General features: G+C 37.7%; 1 protein-coding gene across 1 annotated transcript; it reads right to left on the bottom strand.

Annotated features, from left to right (window-relative positions):
• Positions 1 to 5,473: 5,473 nt before the first annotated feature.
• On the bottom strand, positions 5,474 to 12,221 carry LOC150098321 (cytochrome P450 307a1-like). The gene is made up of 3 exons (XM_090405149.1): positions 11,858 to 12,221; positions 8,410 to 9,213; positions 5,474 to 5,577 (listed from the first exon to the last, which is right to left on the bottom strand). The coding sequence occupies exons 1-3, from the start codon at positions 12,219 to 12,221 to the stop codon at positions 5,474 to 5,476; spliced, it is 1,272 nt and encodes a 423-aa protein (XP_090261275.1).
• Between the last annotated feature and the right edge of the window lie 4,975 nt (positions 12,222 to 17,196).

The following is a 17,196-nucleotide window of genomic DNA, read 5'->3' as shown; positions in this document are numbered from 1 at the left end:
AACGTCATCGGCTCGTGAACCTTCCACTACGGGTGTGCAACATATAATTCAGATATTCGACTCTGAAAGCCGTATCCAAACTGCTGTGAAATCATTGGTAGTTCATTTAATATCTTGTCGAGAGCGCCATCTATGGGAAGTTTGTATATGTCATTGCTCTCCAAGAAGATATTTTTAAGCGCATTTCTATTAAATATGTACACTGAATTGTTGTGAAGAGTTTCAGCAATCCTTTTTCGAAGGAGTTTTGTTTTTCCTCCGCTACTTGAGATTTGCTACCACATGCTTGTGTGTTGTCCTGGCAAAACTCTACGAAGGCTCGATCTGCTGTTCCCAAATAGAATACTGCATCGCAGGACACATGGAATTCAATGAATTGTAAACAAAGCTAAAATAATGGCTGCTGGCCCCGAAATCACAGAGTGGGAAAACCTAGTGCCATCTATGATGAGGGTTATACCTTCTCGCTTGGAATAATTTATAGCAATATAACAAGTAACCCCTCAGTTAACTCTCTCTCTCTCTCTCTCTCTCTCTCTCTGTCTGTCTGTCTGTCTCTCTCTCTCTCTCTCTCTCTCTCTCTCCTCGTAAAACTACCATAAGAAGCTTTATTAATATAAATTGTCCTTTCGATAGCATTTATTTTGATTTATTTGTGACTTGGTAAAAATTATCCCATTTTCACCATATTATCGGAAATTTATCTTCGTTTCAGGACTTCGAAGTACAATTCTCTTAGTAGGATTGTTGTTCTTCCAGTTCATCCTGCGATCTTCTACGTGTGATTATCATATTTGGAAGTGAAGAAAAACGACTGTTTAATGGGAAAATATTAAGCAAACAATTTTTCCAGTTTTCTCTTCTCAAAGACCTTCGTACGTCATTATAAACAGTTTGGGATGAAAGTGTGACAAGGAAATAAATTTTGTAGTATACGGGAAGAAATGTATTTTATAGTGAGGAAATGTATATTTTATAGAAATGTATTTTATCGTATAGTGAAAGTATGTAAGTTCTTTTCACTTAAACCTTGTTATCTTCCAGGTCTACCTACTCACTGATGAGACCTCAAAAAAAAAAAGTTTGAAACTGGTCTGGGTAATGACCTCTCCTCATAATGTAATTACAGTATTATATCCCCTAGGGACTGTGTTTTTACATTATGAGAAAATATCAAGGATAGTGAGGGAGCTTGCTCTACCTCTGATACGAGTTGCTTTGGTGTTGTACTACCAAGTGGTCACTTACACTTGGATTTGCCGATAGTTTTTCGGTATGAAACTCATAGATCTTAGTCCTAGTTCTTAGAGTTTCGCTTACTGGCAGATAAACATCAAAGGATTGTATCCCCTTCATTAGTATTTTATTTTGTTTTATTTTATTTTTATTTTTTGAATCTTCTGAATGTTTTTCCAGTTTTTTTCAAGGGTCAGTATTTTCCGAATCATAATAAAACGCACTCTTTTTAGCTTCCAAACGCTTTTTAGATCTTGCATTCTTCTCTGCAATCAATTGGATACTTGTTCGAATCCCACCGTGGTATCGATGGATGAATGTATTTAGGTGGAAGACGATTTGTGTCTACTTAGTATGAGATTAACTGTGGTTGTTGCTTAGTTATCTAAAGCGTCTTGAAAAGGTTATCTTTGGACTCTACAACAGGATTTCCAAATGAGCTAATTCATAGCCTATCCACAGTGCTAATACTTGGCTCAGAGTGTTTCGCGGAGGCGAACTACATAGAAAGAAGCCTGCTTTTTTATTTCAATCTTTTATACGTGACACTGGCATTTTTATGTTCATCTTTTTTCACTATACTTATTTTTAATCGATTAAAAAAAGTCCCATGCATGGGATAATGACTAATACTAAAACAGTTTTTATTTATTTATTTTTATTTCAGCTATTTACAAACACAAATATACACATACGTATACAAAAGAACTCGTATAAGTCGCGTCAGTCATAAATTGGAAAAAAACTGCCAGCTTGTATACGGAAACTTAAAGAAGCTTTTACAGTATTACTTGCTTCAATATCTGCATATCACAATCAACAGACGGGTCTTTTTGCTGAAAGTACTTCGCTTCGAAGTACCTTTTAGCTCACCTTTTTTGATGCAGTAAAAATACCTGGGAATAAGCATGTGAAATACGTACTATTTATATAATTAAAATTATCTAAGTTCCATCACAGCAGATCTTCCAGTTGCTAATTTATTATCTTTGAATCAGCTATTGCTGTCATCTGCAAGGCATCGCGCATTGATCTTCTAGCAAGTTTCTTTTCCTATGGCTGTGCGATCAAATATTACAATGATATATTTGCTCATGCTAAAATTCGTGGAGTGCTTGAAAGGCAACTATTATTTTGCTTATTATTTTTCTTCATTTATATCAGTGATTATGCACAAGTGGGTATAAGTTTGATTATCTACCAAGTCGCAAGAATCAGCTAGATTTTACTCAGGTTAATTTCCCATACCATCTTTCAACAGAAGGAAAGGCGACGTAATTGGCTTCACTTCCATCTAGGATTCATCTATATTGAACAGAACTCTCATATGTGTGGTCTCCAATCTTGGATCAAGTTCTTTGACCAAACTCTCAGATCCATGAAAAATTGGTTTGATGATGACCTTTGATTTGTTAACATCCTTATTTTCAGACTAAATTAAGATTTTCATTGCAAAAAGACACATTGAATCTACTGTTAAATCATTAAATATATAGTTTTTCCCCTTCCTTGGGAAGGAATTCTAAAAGCCTTGTCAAAATGGTCTAATAACATTTTTCCTCCCTTTATTTGTGGTCGTAAGCTGAGAATTCGTATAATCAACACCATATCTTTCCTTATGCTACTTGAAGTTTTATTGCGATCGGCAACCAATAGACAAAAGGTGATTTAAAAGACAAATAAAAGAAGACTACATGTTCTCGATAAATGTTTCACATGGAAGTTGCCAGACTCTTCTCGCTTAAGATATACGCGTGCGTCGTCATAGTAAAAATGGAGGAATGCACAACGGTTATGGAGTGTTACATAGAAATACTCATCTTTTTATTTTCATTGCATTTTAGTATTCCACTTTAAAAACATAATCCATTTGCATTTATCTTTCAAGCTACAGTGGTATCCCATAAAACTCTTTAATCGATCAGCAAAAAAATTTATGTAAAACGTGCATAAAATCTTTTCAAGAAAATCGAATATACCTAAATTGAGCAGCACAAAAACTACCACGCCATAACGAATCCTAGTTTTGAAAGTTTTGAACATGAGAAACAGTCTGTGTTTCTCATGTCTCTATCATGCAGTTACTATTTCATGATGACGCGTGGTCTTTTCTCTACCAAAGTTCCTGTGGACCTAAGATAGAAACATTTTAAGTTGATGGAAGAAAAATATATTCATGTAGGAAGTGACGTTTCTTCCACATCCAGCGACTCATTCAGTTCACGGTGATGTCAATTGTAAATTCCATTAGTGTGTATGAAATACTAATGAAAACGTTTTGGCAATTGATGTAGATGAAGAGAAGGCAAATATATAATTTGTGACACACAAATTAGAAGCCAATGTGGTATACGAGACTTGCTGTTTAAGAACTCTCTGGCCCAGAACATCCAAATGTTGTTCTTCAAAAAAATCATCTTTTACTTCACTTTCTTTCTTCATTGAAGGGGCACCTCTGGTACGAGTTTCGTTATCACTCACAAAGCACTTTCTTGAAATTAGAAACGGTCCAAGTTTGGCCTTTTCGTCATACAAATGTCAAAAGTGTCAGGAGGAAGAGCGAGACATCCAAACGGCAGGTTTTGGAAGATTTTCTCCTCGCTAGGGAGTAGAGAAAGGCGAAAGTGTAAGACGATGTTAGAAAGAGTCAGAAAGCAGATGCGTTGTACCATTTTATAACCTAAGCAAGATCTTCGCCCAAAGCTGAAGGGAAAGAAGTGCTCGGCGATGTTGATGAGTCCATCAGGACCAAGGAACCTGAAAGAAACAGAAAAACCAAGATAATGAAATTATTCATGGGGCTCAGTCACAGGGAACTTAAATTACAAATAAATAAGTTTAAATACGTGATTGGAAATACCAGAAATGAATGCATAAAGGTTTTTTTCATATTTGAATATTTTTCAAATATCCAAATAAATAATAAATGAATTATATATTTATTTATTATTTATACCAGTTTTTCATTTGAAATAGTCATAAGCTGTTTATTTACAAATATCAAGAGCGTTCACTAATATTATTTTTGTTTCATAAATGAAACAAACAAAAAAATTCCCTTAAGCCGAGCGAAGCATTGACGTGCATTTTTAACGGCGGCTAAAGGCGAGCGGAGATTATGTAGCACACGCGCACGTGCGCTGGTGCATGCGCACCGACCAATATTTGCATGGACGGGGTCTCAATAGCATAAGTTAGTTATTCTTTGTGGTTTCCCGCTAAATAAATGTGCATTTCCACAAAAAAAAAAAAAAAAAATTAACATTTATTTTTAACCTTCTCGAAATGCAAAAATGTTGATGATATTTTATGTGCACGTTTTTCAAACCTAGTATACAAAGTCAAGTTAAAAATTGGACGGTAAACTAAACTACGTGTCTTCTAAATGTATGTAGTATATACATCCCAATAACAAAGGATTTAACTGATGTATGAATAGAACGGGGTTTTAATAAAGTAAGATTTTTATACAAATTTAATGATTTTTTTTTTTTTATAATGTTGGCTTAGCACAACACACCCTTGAATCACCCACCATACAGCACTGTTGTCACCATCTCGTATTCCTAGAGTCGAACTCCTAAAAGCCTAACGAACTGTTTGATTTTTTAACGATACATGTGACATAATGATTAGAAATATATACACATTTACACAAGAATAATGTTTAATTTGCCAAATATTTCAGTTTGAATATTACAGACCATCTTCAGTGGCTACATAGGAATGGTTTAATAAAAAAAAATAAAAAAAAACAAGGTGGAATACGAACAATTGATCATTCCCACATAGAACGAGCCGCGTGATGTCATATCGCTAAGTATTAGAAGAGTAAACATTTTTAAAGTCATAATTAAAGATATTAATTCAGAAATTCATATAATAATCTTAAATAACATTAGATTAATATAGGAAATTTACATAAAAAAATAATAATAATAAAAAAAGATGGTCTGTAATATTCAGACCGAAATATTTGGCAAAATAAACATTATTCTTGTGCTAACGTGTAGATATTTTTAACGAACTGTTGGTGTCATTTATAGCCACAAAATTATTCACACATTATGCAATTGCAAGTATTTCACTGCAGTCGGAAAGGAGTGTGCCGTTTCTTTTGGTAGCACTATGTGTGTGTGTGTGTGTGTGTGTGTGTGTGTGTGTGTGTGTGTGTGTGTGTGTGTGTGTGTGTGTGTGTGTTAAAAAAAGTAAAAGTTCACTCCTGTTTTAATTTTCGTTACCTGGACGGATCAAAGCACTCCGGTTTCTTCCAGAATTCTTCGTCCATATTCAGACGGTAGTTGTTAAAAATAACCAACGTTCCTTTGGCGACTGGTAAGCCTGCAACAAAGTAAATATTCAAAATAAAACTTTTGAGTGAGATGCCTTTCTATTAATAAAAATTAATAACAAGAATCGCGATCAGTCGTTAAGTACATCTGTAATGTTACAGTTAGATTGAGTGATCCAACAAACGGGCTGTAAGTTCAAATCCCGCAGTGAACGTTTTAATTTTTTTTTTTTTGATAGTTAAAAAAAGAAAGCATTAGAAATACAGGTTAGATAATCCATGGAAATAAAGTACAATAACATCGGACGTCTACGTGTTTATTTACAACAGTTTCTGCATCTTGAACGATGTTAAATACATCGTTTAAGATGCAGTAAAGTAAAGTTAAGTTTTTGTAAGTAAAGTTACAAGAGCTACTCTGGGCAGGTCGTCGGCCTTAAGGCCTGTAAGTACAGAGGTTACTATTAAACATATAAAGTGTCCTATATTTATAACAATGAGTGTATTATAAGAACCTGTGTAACTCTGTGGATGTGATTTTGCATACCACAGCGCTTGACCGCACGAAGGAAGATTTGCGTTCGAATCTAGTCGGTGACTAGAGGAAATTTTTCTAAGCCTTTTTTCGACCGGTTCCCGAGTTAGTTGATCTCTGGCACGAGCAAGTGGGTTTTTTCTCCCCGAAACTCGGGTTTATCTTCCTGTAAACTCAGGAAAATCGAAAGTAGAACCCACATTATTTCAGACATTAAATATATTGTGTTAGGGTTAGGGACCACAAGATGGCAGCACTTGTTGAGCCGTCTCTCTTCACTGCGTGCCACTTAATTAGTGATAGCCTTGGGCCAGCTGTCTCTGATTGGGTACCAGTGGAGACTGAACTGCCCACTCCACCTCCAAAAGTTAGATAGGGCTAAAACGGCCTCACCTACTTCCTATACGGGAATAAAAAGGCATAGCTGATTTTTTTTTTTTTTTGAGTGCATTATGAAATTATTCAAGTGGAAGTGCTGTGTGCCGTCCTTGGCACCAGACCAACTGAAGAAAGAACGTCGTAAGTTCTATTCTAGTCGCCGATTAGATGAACTTTTAATATGCCTTTTTCAACGGTTCCCAAGTTAGTCAATTTCTGACATGGGCAAGCTCGTTTTTACTCCCTGAAACTCGGGTTTTTTCTCCCTGTAAACTCAAGAAAATCGACTGTAGAACCCAAGCTGTTTTCAGACAGTAAGCATAAGTTTAGTATAATGATTAGGGACCACGGGTTCTCAGCCGCCTCTCTTCACTGGACGCCATGTTTAATTAGTGATAGTCTTGGGCCAGCTATGTCTGATTAGCTACCAGTGGAGATTGAACTCCCCCCCTCAGTCTCCAAAAAGTTAGGGCTAAAATGGCCATGCCTACTTACTACGAGAATAAAAGGTGTTAGCTGATTTTTTTGTTTCAGATATTGAATATATTATGAAAATATTAAATATAAATTATCAAAAGATGAGATTCGATATTAGCATATAAGAAAAGCTGAGGTAGGCTCCGTTTGAAAAAGAGAGTTCTTGCTTTAGTTAGTAAACTAACTCCTAAGCAGTTGTCCCTTTTGGATACTTCGGATTTCTGAAACATTCTTTTGGTTGCAAATATATATATCAGAAAAAAAAAAAAAAAAAAATCAGCTAACGCCTTTTTATTCCCGTATACGGGAGTAGGCCAGGCCATTTAGCCCTATCTAACTTTTGGAGACTGAGTGGGCAGTTCAATCTCCACTGGTACCCAATCAGAGACAGATGGACCAAGGCTATCACTAATTAAGCGGTTCGCAGTGAAGAGAGACGGCTCAAATGTGCCGCCATCTCGTGGTCTCTAACCCTAACACAATATATTTAATGTCTGAAATAATGTGGGTTCTACGGTCGATTTTCTTGGGTTTACAAGACGAAAAACCCGAGTTTTCGGGAGGAAAAACCTGCTTGCCCGTGCCAGAGATCGACTAACTCGGGAACCGGTCGAAAAAAGGCTTAGAAAAATTTCCTCAAGTCGGCGACTAGACTCGAAACCAAGTCTTCCTTCGTGCGGCCAAGCGCGGCGGTGTGCAAACGCCACATCCGCTGAGCTACACAGGCTCTACACAGAGCTACACAGGTGTACCACCCAAATATATATATGGGTGGTACAAACTTACAAACGTACAAACTTTGAGGGGAGGTAGAGAACATCAAAATCAACCATATTCACATAGGAAAGCATGACAGGAAACGCCACTCGAAAGTGATAGGTGGCGCTGTTCGCCAGCGCTCCAGGTGAGCAATTGGGGCTTCCTCATTCAAGCTTTCGACGTCGTACGAAGAACATGCGTCATTTTACGAACGCTGAGATGACAGACATATGCACCTCGTTGACCATGTTATGTATCCAACTACTATTGAACTGTTCAGTTACGCCTAATAAAGTTTTTTCCACTATTTACTGGAATTTCTGTATCTTTGTGTTCCTATTAGTACCTTCCGGTGGCGTTTCCCGTCATGCTTTTCTATGTGAATATGGTTGATTTTGATGTTCTCTACCTCCCCTCAAAGTCTGCGTGGAATTTTGAATCACCCTGTATATATACATTATATAAAGCGAGGGCGGCTTGGTTGGTCGAATAGTTAGTGTATCTACTCTCCAGACAAAATGCTGGTTCGACCTCACATAAGACATGGATTTTTTGATTGTCTTTTACATTCAATCATTCAAATACATATACACTCTCTCTCAACATGAAGTGGATCACCATGGAGAAAGTAGACCCAATCCTCCCCCAATGGGCGAGGCCTTTACCCATCAGTGGGGACGATACACGCTGAATAGATGCAAAATATAAAGCTAAGAGAAAAAATCTTTCTTACCACACACTTCGGTGTCTGTGGTCGCTACGTGCGGTACAATCGGAGAAGAGCAAACCCGCAGAGACTCGAGGATTGTGGCCTCAGTGAATGGCATTTGTGGCCGGTCTTCCAACCTGACCACTAAGTCATCTCGATGACGCCCTTTCGTCGCTGAAAGGGCCTCTTCGAAAATCCTTTCTCGAATTGCGTCGCTCTGAGCCACATGACCCAGTATCCTCATCAGGATGTTTCCTACTGCAGAATGTCCTCCGACCAGGTCTTCCAGTTCGAAATGGGCAATTGTCCGATCAAAACTGATACCGTTCTTGGCGAACTGACAGAAGAGAACGTCGACGACATCCTTTTGGGATTCTTCTTCTTCCCTCGGAGTTGGTCGTCTAGAAATAACTTCGTCTTCGGTGAAGCGTCGAATAGTGCGAGCGAATCCTTGAAGGGTCTTGAAATGGAAGAAATGGAACGGCGAGAGCCAAGGGAGGAAGTCCACCAAGTAGCATCTGTTTATATCTTCGAAAATGAGGTCGTAGAAACGGACAGTTTGCGCAAAAGTGGAACGAAGATGGTAGTCGAAGCGACAGCTGCACAGATAGCAGAAGAAAATGTTGGCACTAAGCTGCAATAGCAATGTCTTGGTCGAAAATTTGTGGATCCTTTGAGACTCTAGAAGAGGCAGGAAGACGCGAAGCTCGGCAAGAGTGATCTTCTCCAGTTTGTTACAACCCGATGACCTTCCATGAGGCAGCAAAAAGGACTGCGCCACCTTGCGACGGAACTTTTGTAAGGGTGTCCACTCACATAAGGCCAGAGCTGAAAGACATTAAGGCGAAAGTTAACAAAACGGCAATCGTGTAGGATTAACTTAAAGAAACAGGAACTAACAATTTTATAAACATGAATTGCAGTCATAAACACACTGATAAGACATTAATCTTCACAACGCGACTCACCAGGTTTCCACTTTTAAATATTTCAGTCTAAGAATAAATAAATGCAGTAAATAATACAAGATTTGCACTGCATATCTTACTAGTAAAAATATGATTAAGAGTTATGTTATTTATCGCTGAACGAATAAATCAGCTGATGATTTTGATATAATTGAATAAAACGTGCCAAAGGACCTTTTTAAGCGTAGCCAGTTATTTTTATTTATTTATTTATTTATTTATTTTTTTTTAGTAGTGAATGCGCAAAAGAGTCACATTTGAAGTGGATTGATTAGTCGTTTTTTTTTTGTTTTTTTTGTTTTATTATATATATTGTTGGAAGTTTTCCCACTTAGTTATACTATAAATTAAACATACCAAGAAATTATATACTTCGTTTATAATTATATATATATAAATATAAATATATATATATATATATATATATATATATATACACTGGTTTTTTTTACTCCATTTCCGAAGTAAGCAAACAGACAAACAAGTCAAGTTTGCGCCTGCACGTAGTGCAAGTCTAGCTGACCCTTGCAGGTGCAAACTTGACTTATTTGTCTGTTTGCTTACTTCGGAAATGGAGTAAAACCAGGTTTAAAATAGCTATATATATATATATATATATATATATATATATATATATATATATATATATATATATATATATATATATATATATATATATATATATATATATATATATTACTTTATTATATTATTTTTAGTATATACGCCTAATATATAACAAGTCACTTAACAGACGTCCTCGGTAATCATTTCTGCAACGTGGACCTTATGAGATTATTCTGGCTCGTGAGCTTAACTGTGTTGCATTTGAACTGAAATTTGTTAGGCTGCTTCAACTTTGGTTTAATTCCACGAAGTTCAAATACTTAACATTCAAAATCATGCCTGACTTCGTACCTAATAGCAGATTGTAACTGAAGAATTCGAAAGAAGTGACCACCTTATTTCTAAACGAACGGCTAGAAACAAGTTACCAAAAGTACTCGAAATCTGCTATAAAACACTTGCAGAAGAAACAGGCCTTAACTTGTGAGAGGAAGAATGGAAAACATCATAAAACGGATCAACAATAAAAGAATTCTTGCCAAGCATCAGAAGCAGTTAAAAAAACACGCCAACTCTCCACGCTACTAAAGGGACATGGAAAACTAAGACACCACCTGCACAGATTCCATATCCTGAAATCGCCATCACGCTTTTCCAGTCCACAAGGTGCCTAGGTCCGCACCTTCAACAGACTGTCGAAGGTGTGGACCTATTCTTTGACTATTAGTTATAACACTCGCTCCATTCGGATACTGAGTGTCAAGAGGTCTGGTCAAAACTAATTTTCAGAATTATTTATTTTTGCTAATAAAATCAATTTCAATGACTACTCGTAATATCAGGATTGCATACTGTAAATATATGTCGATACAAAAAAGAAATATAAATGTAGATGTAAAATATAGATGCAAAAATATATATATAAATGTAATATAAATGTTAGTCAGATTTGGGTACTACTTGTAAGATATGCATTGTATGCAATGGAGCATGTAGGAAATAAATGACCTCCTGGTAGGGTTGCTGTTGCGGGGGAGGGCATAGGAATGAATATATAACCATAAATGATAGTTCACAAGTGTGAAACTCTTTCAGTCTCTTTAAGCAAAATACGGCGATTTTTTTAAATAAAAATTATCTCGATTTTGAATTCAGATGCGATCAATTCAAATATGCTTCGCTATTCTTATATTTCGACATATAACAAAGTGTTTCATAATGTTAGGTACAAATGTAACATCCGAAGTTTGGCATAAACTTCGTTAAGTAAGCAATTGAAAATATATTCCATCACTTTTAACTGTTAATACGATCTGGTTTGGTTAAATGCAATCAGTGCTACTAAGCAAATTTATATAGTGCAGTTTTAATACACTAGATCGTCATTAACGTTGACACCGAATCCACACTGATTGAAATGTGATGACTTGTTTCCGTTTCTAAAATCAAATTTCTTCAAGGATTACATTTTCAGTCCACAGAACGATTTGGAAGTTCGCTTTGAACAGCTTCATAGACGCCCATGATTATCATGGTTGTTTTAAAAAGCTGGAGACGGATCTAAGATCCGAGCATAGCTGATAAATCTACTTCGAGATAAAAAAAATCCGCCAACGCCTTTTATTATGATGTAACACCCCCTACGAGTCCAAGCACCGATTGCGAGAGGGCACTCCATGCCGCACGCCATACAGTGCATCGCCTCCACCTACACACAACTTCGTCTGTCCCTCACGGATAATATAATCTACTTAGCCGTGATTTATTAGCTTTCAGAGGTCATCATTTATATAAAGAATAAATCAATTCAAAAATCTAATAACTTAGAGGGGTTTCTGTATTTGTTTCTGTTATGTGCCCAATGTATTGTTGTTGTTATAAGCAAAGCAGAAAAGGGGGAAGACAAACGGGGGGGAAAGAAGTTAAAAGTTACTTACAGTTCTCGCGGTTTCCTCCGAACACGACGTGATACCGATCAAAGTCGGGACGACCTCCGAATTCAGCCGACTTCACTACCAACACTTCTTTGATGGCCTTCACCGAACTGACCACGAGACAGTCGCGACAGCCCAGACGAATGGCGAACACATCTCCGTACTGACGGCGCAACGCTCCGAACACCAACCACGGATTGTTCCGGCAAGCGAGCAGAGGGAGGCTGCCAACTACGGGCCAAGCGGGTGGCCCGCGAAGCTTGCACCCTCGGCGCCGATTGTTCCGGATTCGGAGAAGCTGCAGGATGGCGAATAGCGAGAAGGAGGTCAGCAGAAGAATCGCCGTCGGGAAGGAAATGGGAAACATGGCGGAACTGAACGAAGAAATCTCAAGCGCGTAAAGCAATTTATGAACGAGGGGACTGTTTGTGAACGTCCCTCGACTCCTCCTGCCAGAGGGAAGGAGGCAATCAAAAAATAGCACCGCGCACCAATGGCGGCTTCGGCAGCATCCTCCAAGGACCCCCCCCCCCCCACCACACACACACACACCTAGTTCGTTCTGTCCCTTCGAAAATATCGACGTCCTGTCGATCCCTCATCTGCTCATTAACGAAATCCGCGTCTACCACCTTCGATCTTTCCCGTGCAAGCGGTTGAAGGTGGGTGAGGATTGTTTGATAATATTTTGTTATTAAGCCCCCCCCCCCCCTCGCCATCTCGTTCTCCCTGCCTTCCGACTGAGGAATGCAGTTTCTCAGTTCACGTCGCCGCTCAAAAGTGAAAGAGAGTGTCGCGCAAACTTTAATTCTGTAACAGAAAAAAACCCTCTTGTATTCACGTGAATACAAGAATATCACGTGTATTCTTCTGCTTCTGGTGAGAGTTGCATTGAAATCTATCTAGCATTCATCCCCCCCCCCCCAAAAAAAACCCGGATTTATTTCTCTATGATTTCTTAGGTGAGGCCTTATGTTTCCTTTTACGTGGTGAAATAAGTAAACTATTCGTAATTATTATCACGAACCCACATCGAGTCAGGCTTCGTAACTCGGCATGATTTTATTTTTATTCATTTCGTATTTTCCTGGGCTTTCTTGTTTTCATCAGAGACTCTTCTTTACTCATTCGATAATTGACAAGTGAATAAATAATCTTGGTACGATCCATTTCTCAAAGAAAAAAATAAATAAAACTCTTAGAAAAGGTAATATTTTTTGTCGATCTTCTATTAAGCGGATGTGTTTACTTTTAAGGAACCCGATATGTTTTTCCACCAGTTTTTATTTCTGACAGTGAGGACAGAAGACTCGTCGCAATAACCAAAATCAAAAAAGGGAAAAAATCCCAATTTTTGTCTAAACGATAACCGAGAGGAATTGCTTCGATTTCATTAAAGGTTTTATCCCAAGTTCGAAGGGCCATCTGGACGTCCTCAAAAGACACGTGACACTCTTTCGAGATTCCGTGACCACTCTGGAATTTTACACCAGCGGTCTGTTCTAAGAAGAATCGGATTTCATGTTTTGCTGCCCACAAAATATCACCAGATAAGCGCTTAACGGCAGTTCCAAGAGTCGATCCTTTAACTACAGGATTAGAAATAGGCATATTTGCTCGGCAAACTTTAGGTGGATTTGGTTTAGGATTAATCTTTATACTCATCGGGATTCTTTTGGCAGACATCTTGTATACATTTGGTACCACAATGCTGGAGAATTTAATGGCTCAATGATTATCCCAACACAGAAGTAAGAAGAGCCAGTAGCAATGAATGTTTTTGATGACAGAAATACAGGAAAAGGACAAAAGACGTTGTTGGTAAAATTGAGAAACCGCGCAAGTAACTGCACACTTAAATTTAATCATGATAAACGGCTTTGTCAAAGAAACTTGATCGAGCTGATTTGGTAGATGGAGAGGTGTGTATCCAACGATCATTGGCTAAGTTCAGTCTACCGGAGTAAAGTTGTTCAGGCACATCCTTATTCATTCTAATGGACACTTATATTTGGCAATACTGAGATCAAATCCTAGTGACTTTTGCATGAAAAAAGCACGGACTGTAATATGTTATCTCCAGCTCTTGGATGCCTTCCAGAATGTGGTGTTGGGCTTGCTCCACTTTCCACCACTTTTGTTAGATGCTAACCATTGTACTCATCATGGAACAGGATTTTTATCAGTTGAATATCACATGGAGGAAAGCCCAAAATTCTCGGGATCCTCTACAAGTGATGATTTAGATGGGTAAGATTAGTTGATTTTTAACGTGATGACCAACTGTTTAATGTGCAATACATTTTATTAAAACGAATGGCTTAAGAATCGTTGTTCAACCTTGAGGAAGATGGCGGAAATCTTTTAGCCCTATATAAATTGATAAAATTAGTTCAACTCAAAATCATACTTTCAAAGCTGTAAATTCTATAGATATTTTGATGCCATCTGGAGCCACCAGTTCCAGAAACTCTCTGATATCCACCTTATCATGGAATTGCCTGCAGTCTGTAGGATGACTAACTGTTAACTGGTTCCCAACTTACTCGGTCTTTGGCCCGGACAAGTGCAGTTTTTTTTGTCAGGAATCTCTAAGAAAGGGTGTATATGTTCCAAGTATACAGACTAGTCGCTGAATTAGGAACCTTTATGAAGATATACGTAAACGTCACTTACGCAGCATATATGAAAAATACTTGGTCAGGTGCGTCACCTCGTGTTTTTTAGGCAACTATTTAAGAATTCTGCTGGTCCGTAATCGTCAACAGTGTTGATCACAATGAAAAAAAAAAGGATCTTTCAGAGTCCGATAAAGGGCTTGTTATGGGTGCCGGTCTGGCTAGAGTCACGACTTTGAAAACAGCAGAGCTGATCAGTTTCTTAAAAGGTGAGATATTCCGGGTGTTTAATCAGTGGAAAAATAACCCATTTGCTTGTCTAAGAGGCATAACTCGGGTCCTAAAACATTTTATCAGGCAGGATCGTACGTACACTTTTCCAGGGGGGGGGGGGGCTGAATGCATTCGTCTGATCAAGTTCCATTTCTTTGCAAAGGTCTGTTGGTCCAGTCGAGATCGGCATACTGAAGAGTCGACTCAAACGTTTCCACATTCGTTTCCTTAAACTTCACCTGTGCTACGACAGGCACCTAATGTTACAAAGCCCATGAGTCTGTAAAGTCCAGAATCTAATATGTACTGTATTGCCGAAGTGTTTGTTCATGAGCATTCAACCTTCGAGGCATTACAGTTAATGGGCCGAATTCAGATTACACTTTCTTCACCAGATTACTCAGTATTATGTACTCGAACACAACACATTCTCCAAGCATCATAATGAACGCTTGGTTAATATGCGACACACATATGCGACTAATGCTTGTCTTATAAATTGAGACTGTGCATTTCTTTGAGATTCATAGAACTCTAAGTTTCCGCATCAGACCACCGCCTCCTTAGCTCAGTTTGTATGAACGATGCCCTCTGATTGAAAAGAGGGCATCGTTCATACAAACTTGGGTTCGATTTCTGTCTAGGACGCAAAGAAACTGCTTTTTAGCTGATGTTAGAAGGTCACATACGAATATCGAAAGGCTTTCCTCCCTGGAAACTAGGACTTTTTATCCCTCATAGCTAGAACACAAGCAGGTTGCATTCAGATCGTAAGACTAACCACTTTTTTTAATAAATTAAGATTATGAAAGTTAAGGAGAATAGTTGGTCGGTCATAGGATACAAAGGCCTGTACGTACCATTGACTACCGAATGAGTGAATGAGTGTTTCATTTATTTATTCTTTCATTCTAATGATAAAATTAATTTTTATTTCAACGCATTGTACATGTATATAACTAAATACATAGAAATAAAGGTATTATTATTATTCCACTCACTTCATTAGTGCGTGTGTTCAGTTTTATTTTTCCCAAGAAGAAGACATTTACTGCACCAAAAGAAACATAAAATATGTAAATAAACTTGTATTGATCACGACATGTTTGCCTTTGTTTATCATTGGTTTGTATTAAATTTTTTCTTTCTCTAAAAAGCAGTTAAATCAACGTCTTATTTTGCAGACCCCATCGAATATCATGTAAGGACATTTTAGCTCATTTGAGTGAAAAAAAGAGCATAAAATTATCGTAAATATTTCAATTGCTCTCCTTCGCTTATTATACTCGTGTGTTTATTTAAATAATGTGTTAATGTAGTGTCAATGGAGATATTAATTATCGTAGCCGGTAATAAACATTTTGCTTCCTGTTTGGTTTTTCATCCGACCTTGAGAGTTTCCAGACGGATATTATTTTGTAATTATAATCCATTTATTTATGGGCTCTGGGGGAAAGGGCGACCACGAAACAATCCTTGAATATAAACGAGAATCGTTTGGACCAAATTTGCTTCTTTTTAAAGGCACATCAAGGTCAAGGGTGGTTTGCCAAAAGGTCGTAGCGAGGTTTCTTACAAAATGCTTCATTAGAAGGCAGAAATCCTTCAAGGCTCCTGAAGTATTAGCCTACTTTTTCACTGTAATATATCGACCGCGTAAAAAAGAACTGCTTCAGTAAAATACTTCCGCATTCACACTTCGAAATTGAATTTCGAATAACATAAAGTGTCCCAACGAATAATGCGAAAGTGTGTGGCTACCAAGTTAGGACTAAAAGAGAAATTATTATATCGTGTTTATTTATTTATTTTCATTTTTTTTTAAAATTTTGGTTTAACCAATAAGAATACAATTTGGTCGGCTAAATCCCAAATTGCCAGCCCATCCTCGTTCTTTCAGTATCCAGGGTGCACCACGAGAAGGTGATGATTGGACATTAGGTCAGAAGCCCTGGTCGGTTCTCCGCATTCCTTTAAAGGCTATGTGGAGGTCTCTTCTCAGGACATTTAAGCACCCCCCCCCCTGATTGATTCAGCCAGAAAGGCATGTAGTGAGGTTGTCTGCAAGGATAGAAAAATCAGAACTCCACGATGGACACAGGAAATTAAAGAGGCAATGAAGGAAAAGAAGAAATCATATCAAAGTTCCTGGCAAATAAGTCAGCTTTTGCTCTTAGAGAATACAGAGACAAATGTAAGAAAGCGAAACACTGTGTAACATTAGTTAAACAAAAGTCATGGGAGAACTTTGGCAAGAACATAGAAAATAAATATCAAGAAGGTGGTAAGATATTCTGGAGCTTGTTGAAGAAGCTTAGAAATGGAGGAAAAAGTGCTGTAAAAGGAGTTAGAGATGATAAAGGTGACATGAAAACAGGAGAAAAAGATATCCTTGAAGTATGGAGTAATTACTTTGAAAAACTGCTAAATGAAACAAGCAGTGATGACAGC

This window comes from Typopeltis vanoorti, chromosome 15 (assembly GCF_054136105.1).
Source record: "Typopeltis vanoorti isolate ZY-2024b chromosome 15, IOZ_Tvanoo_1.0, whole genome shotgun sequence".
NCBI classification, from domain to species: Eukaryota; Metazoa; Arthropoda; class Arachnida; order Uropygi; family Thelyphonidae; genus Typopeltis; species Typopeltis vanoorti.
Note: the sequence above shows the minus strand (reverse complement) of the source record. Positions and strands in the feature narration are given on the sequence as shown.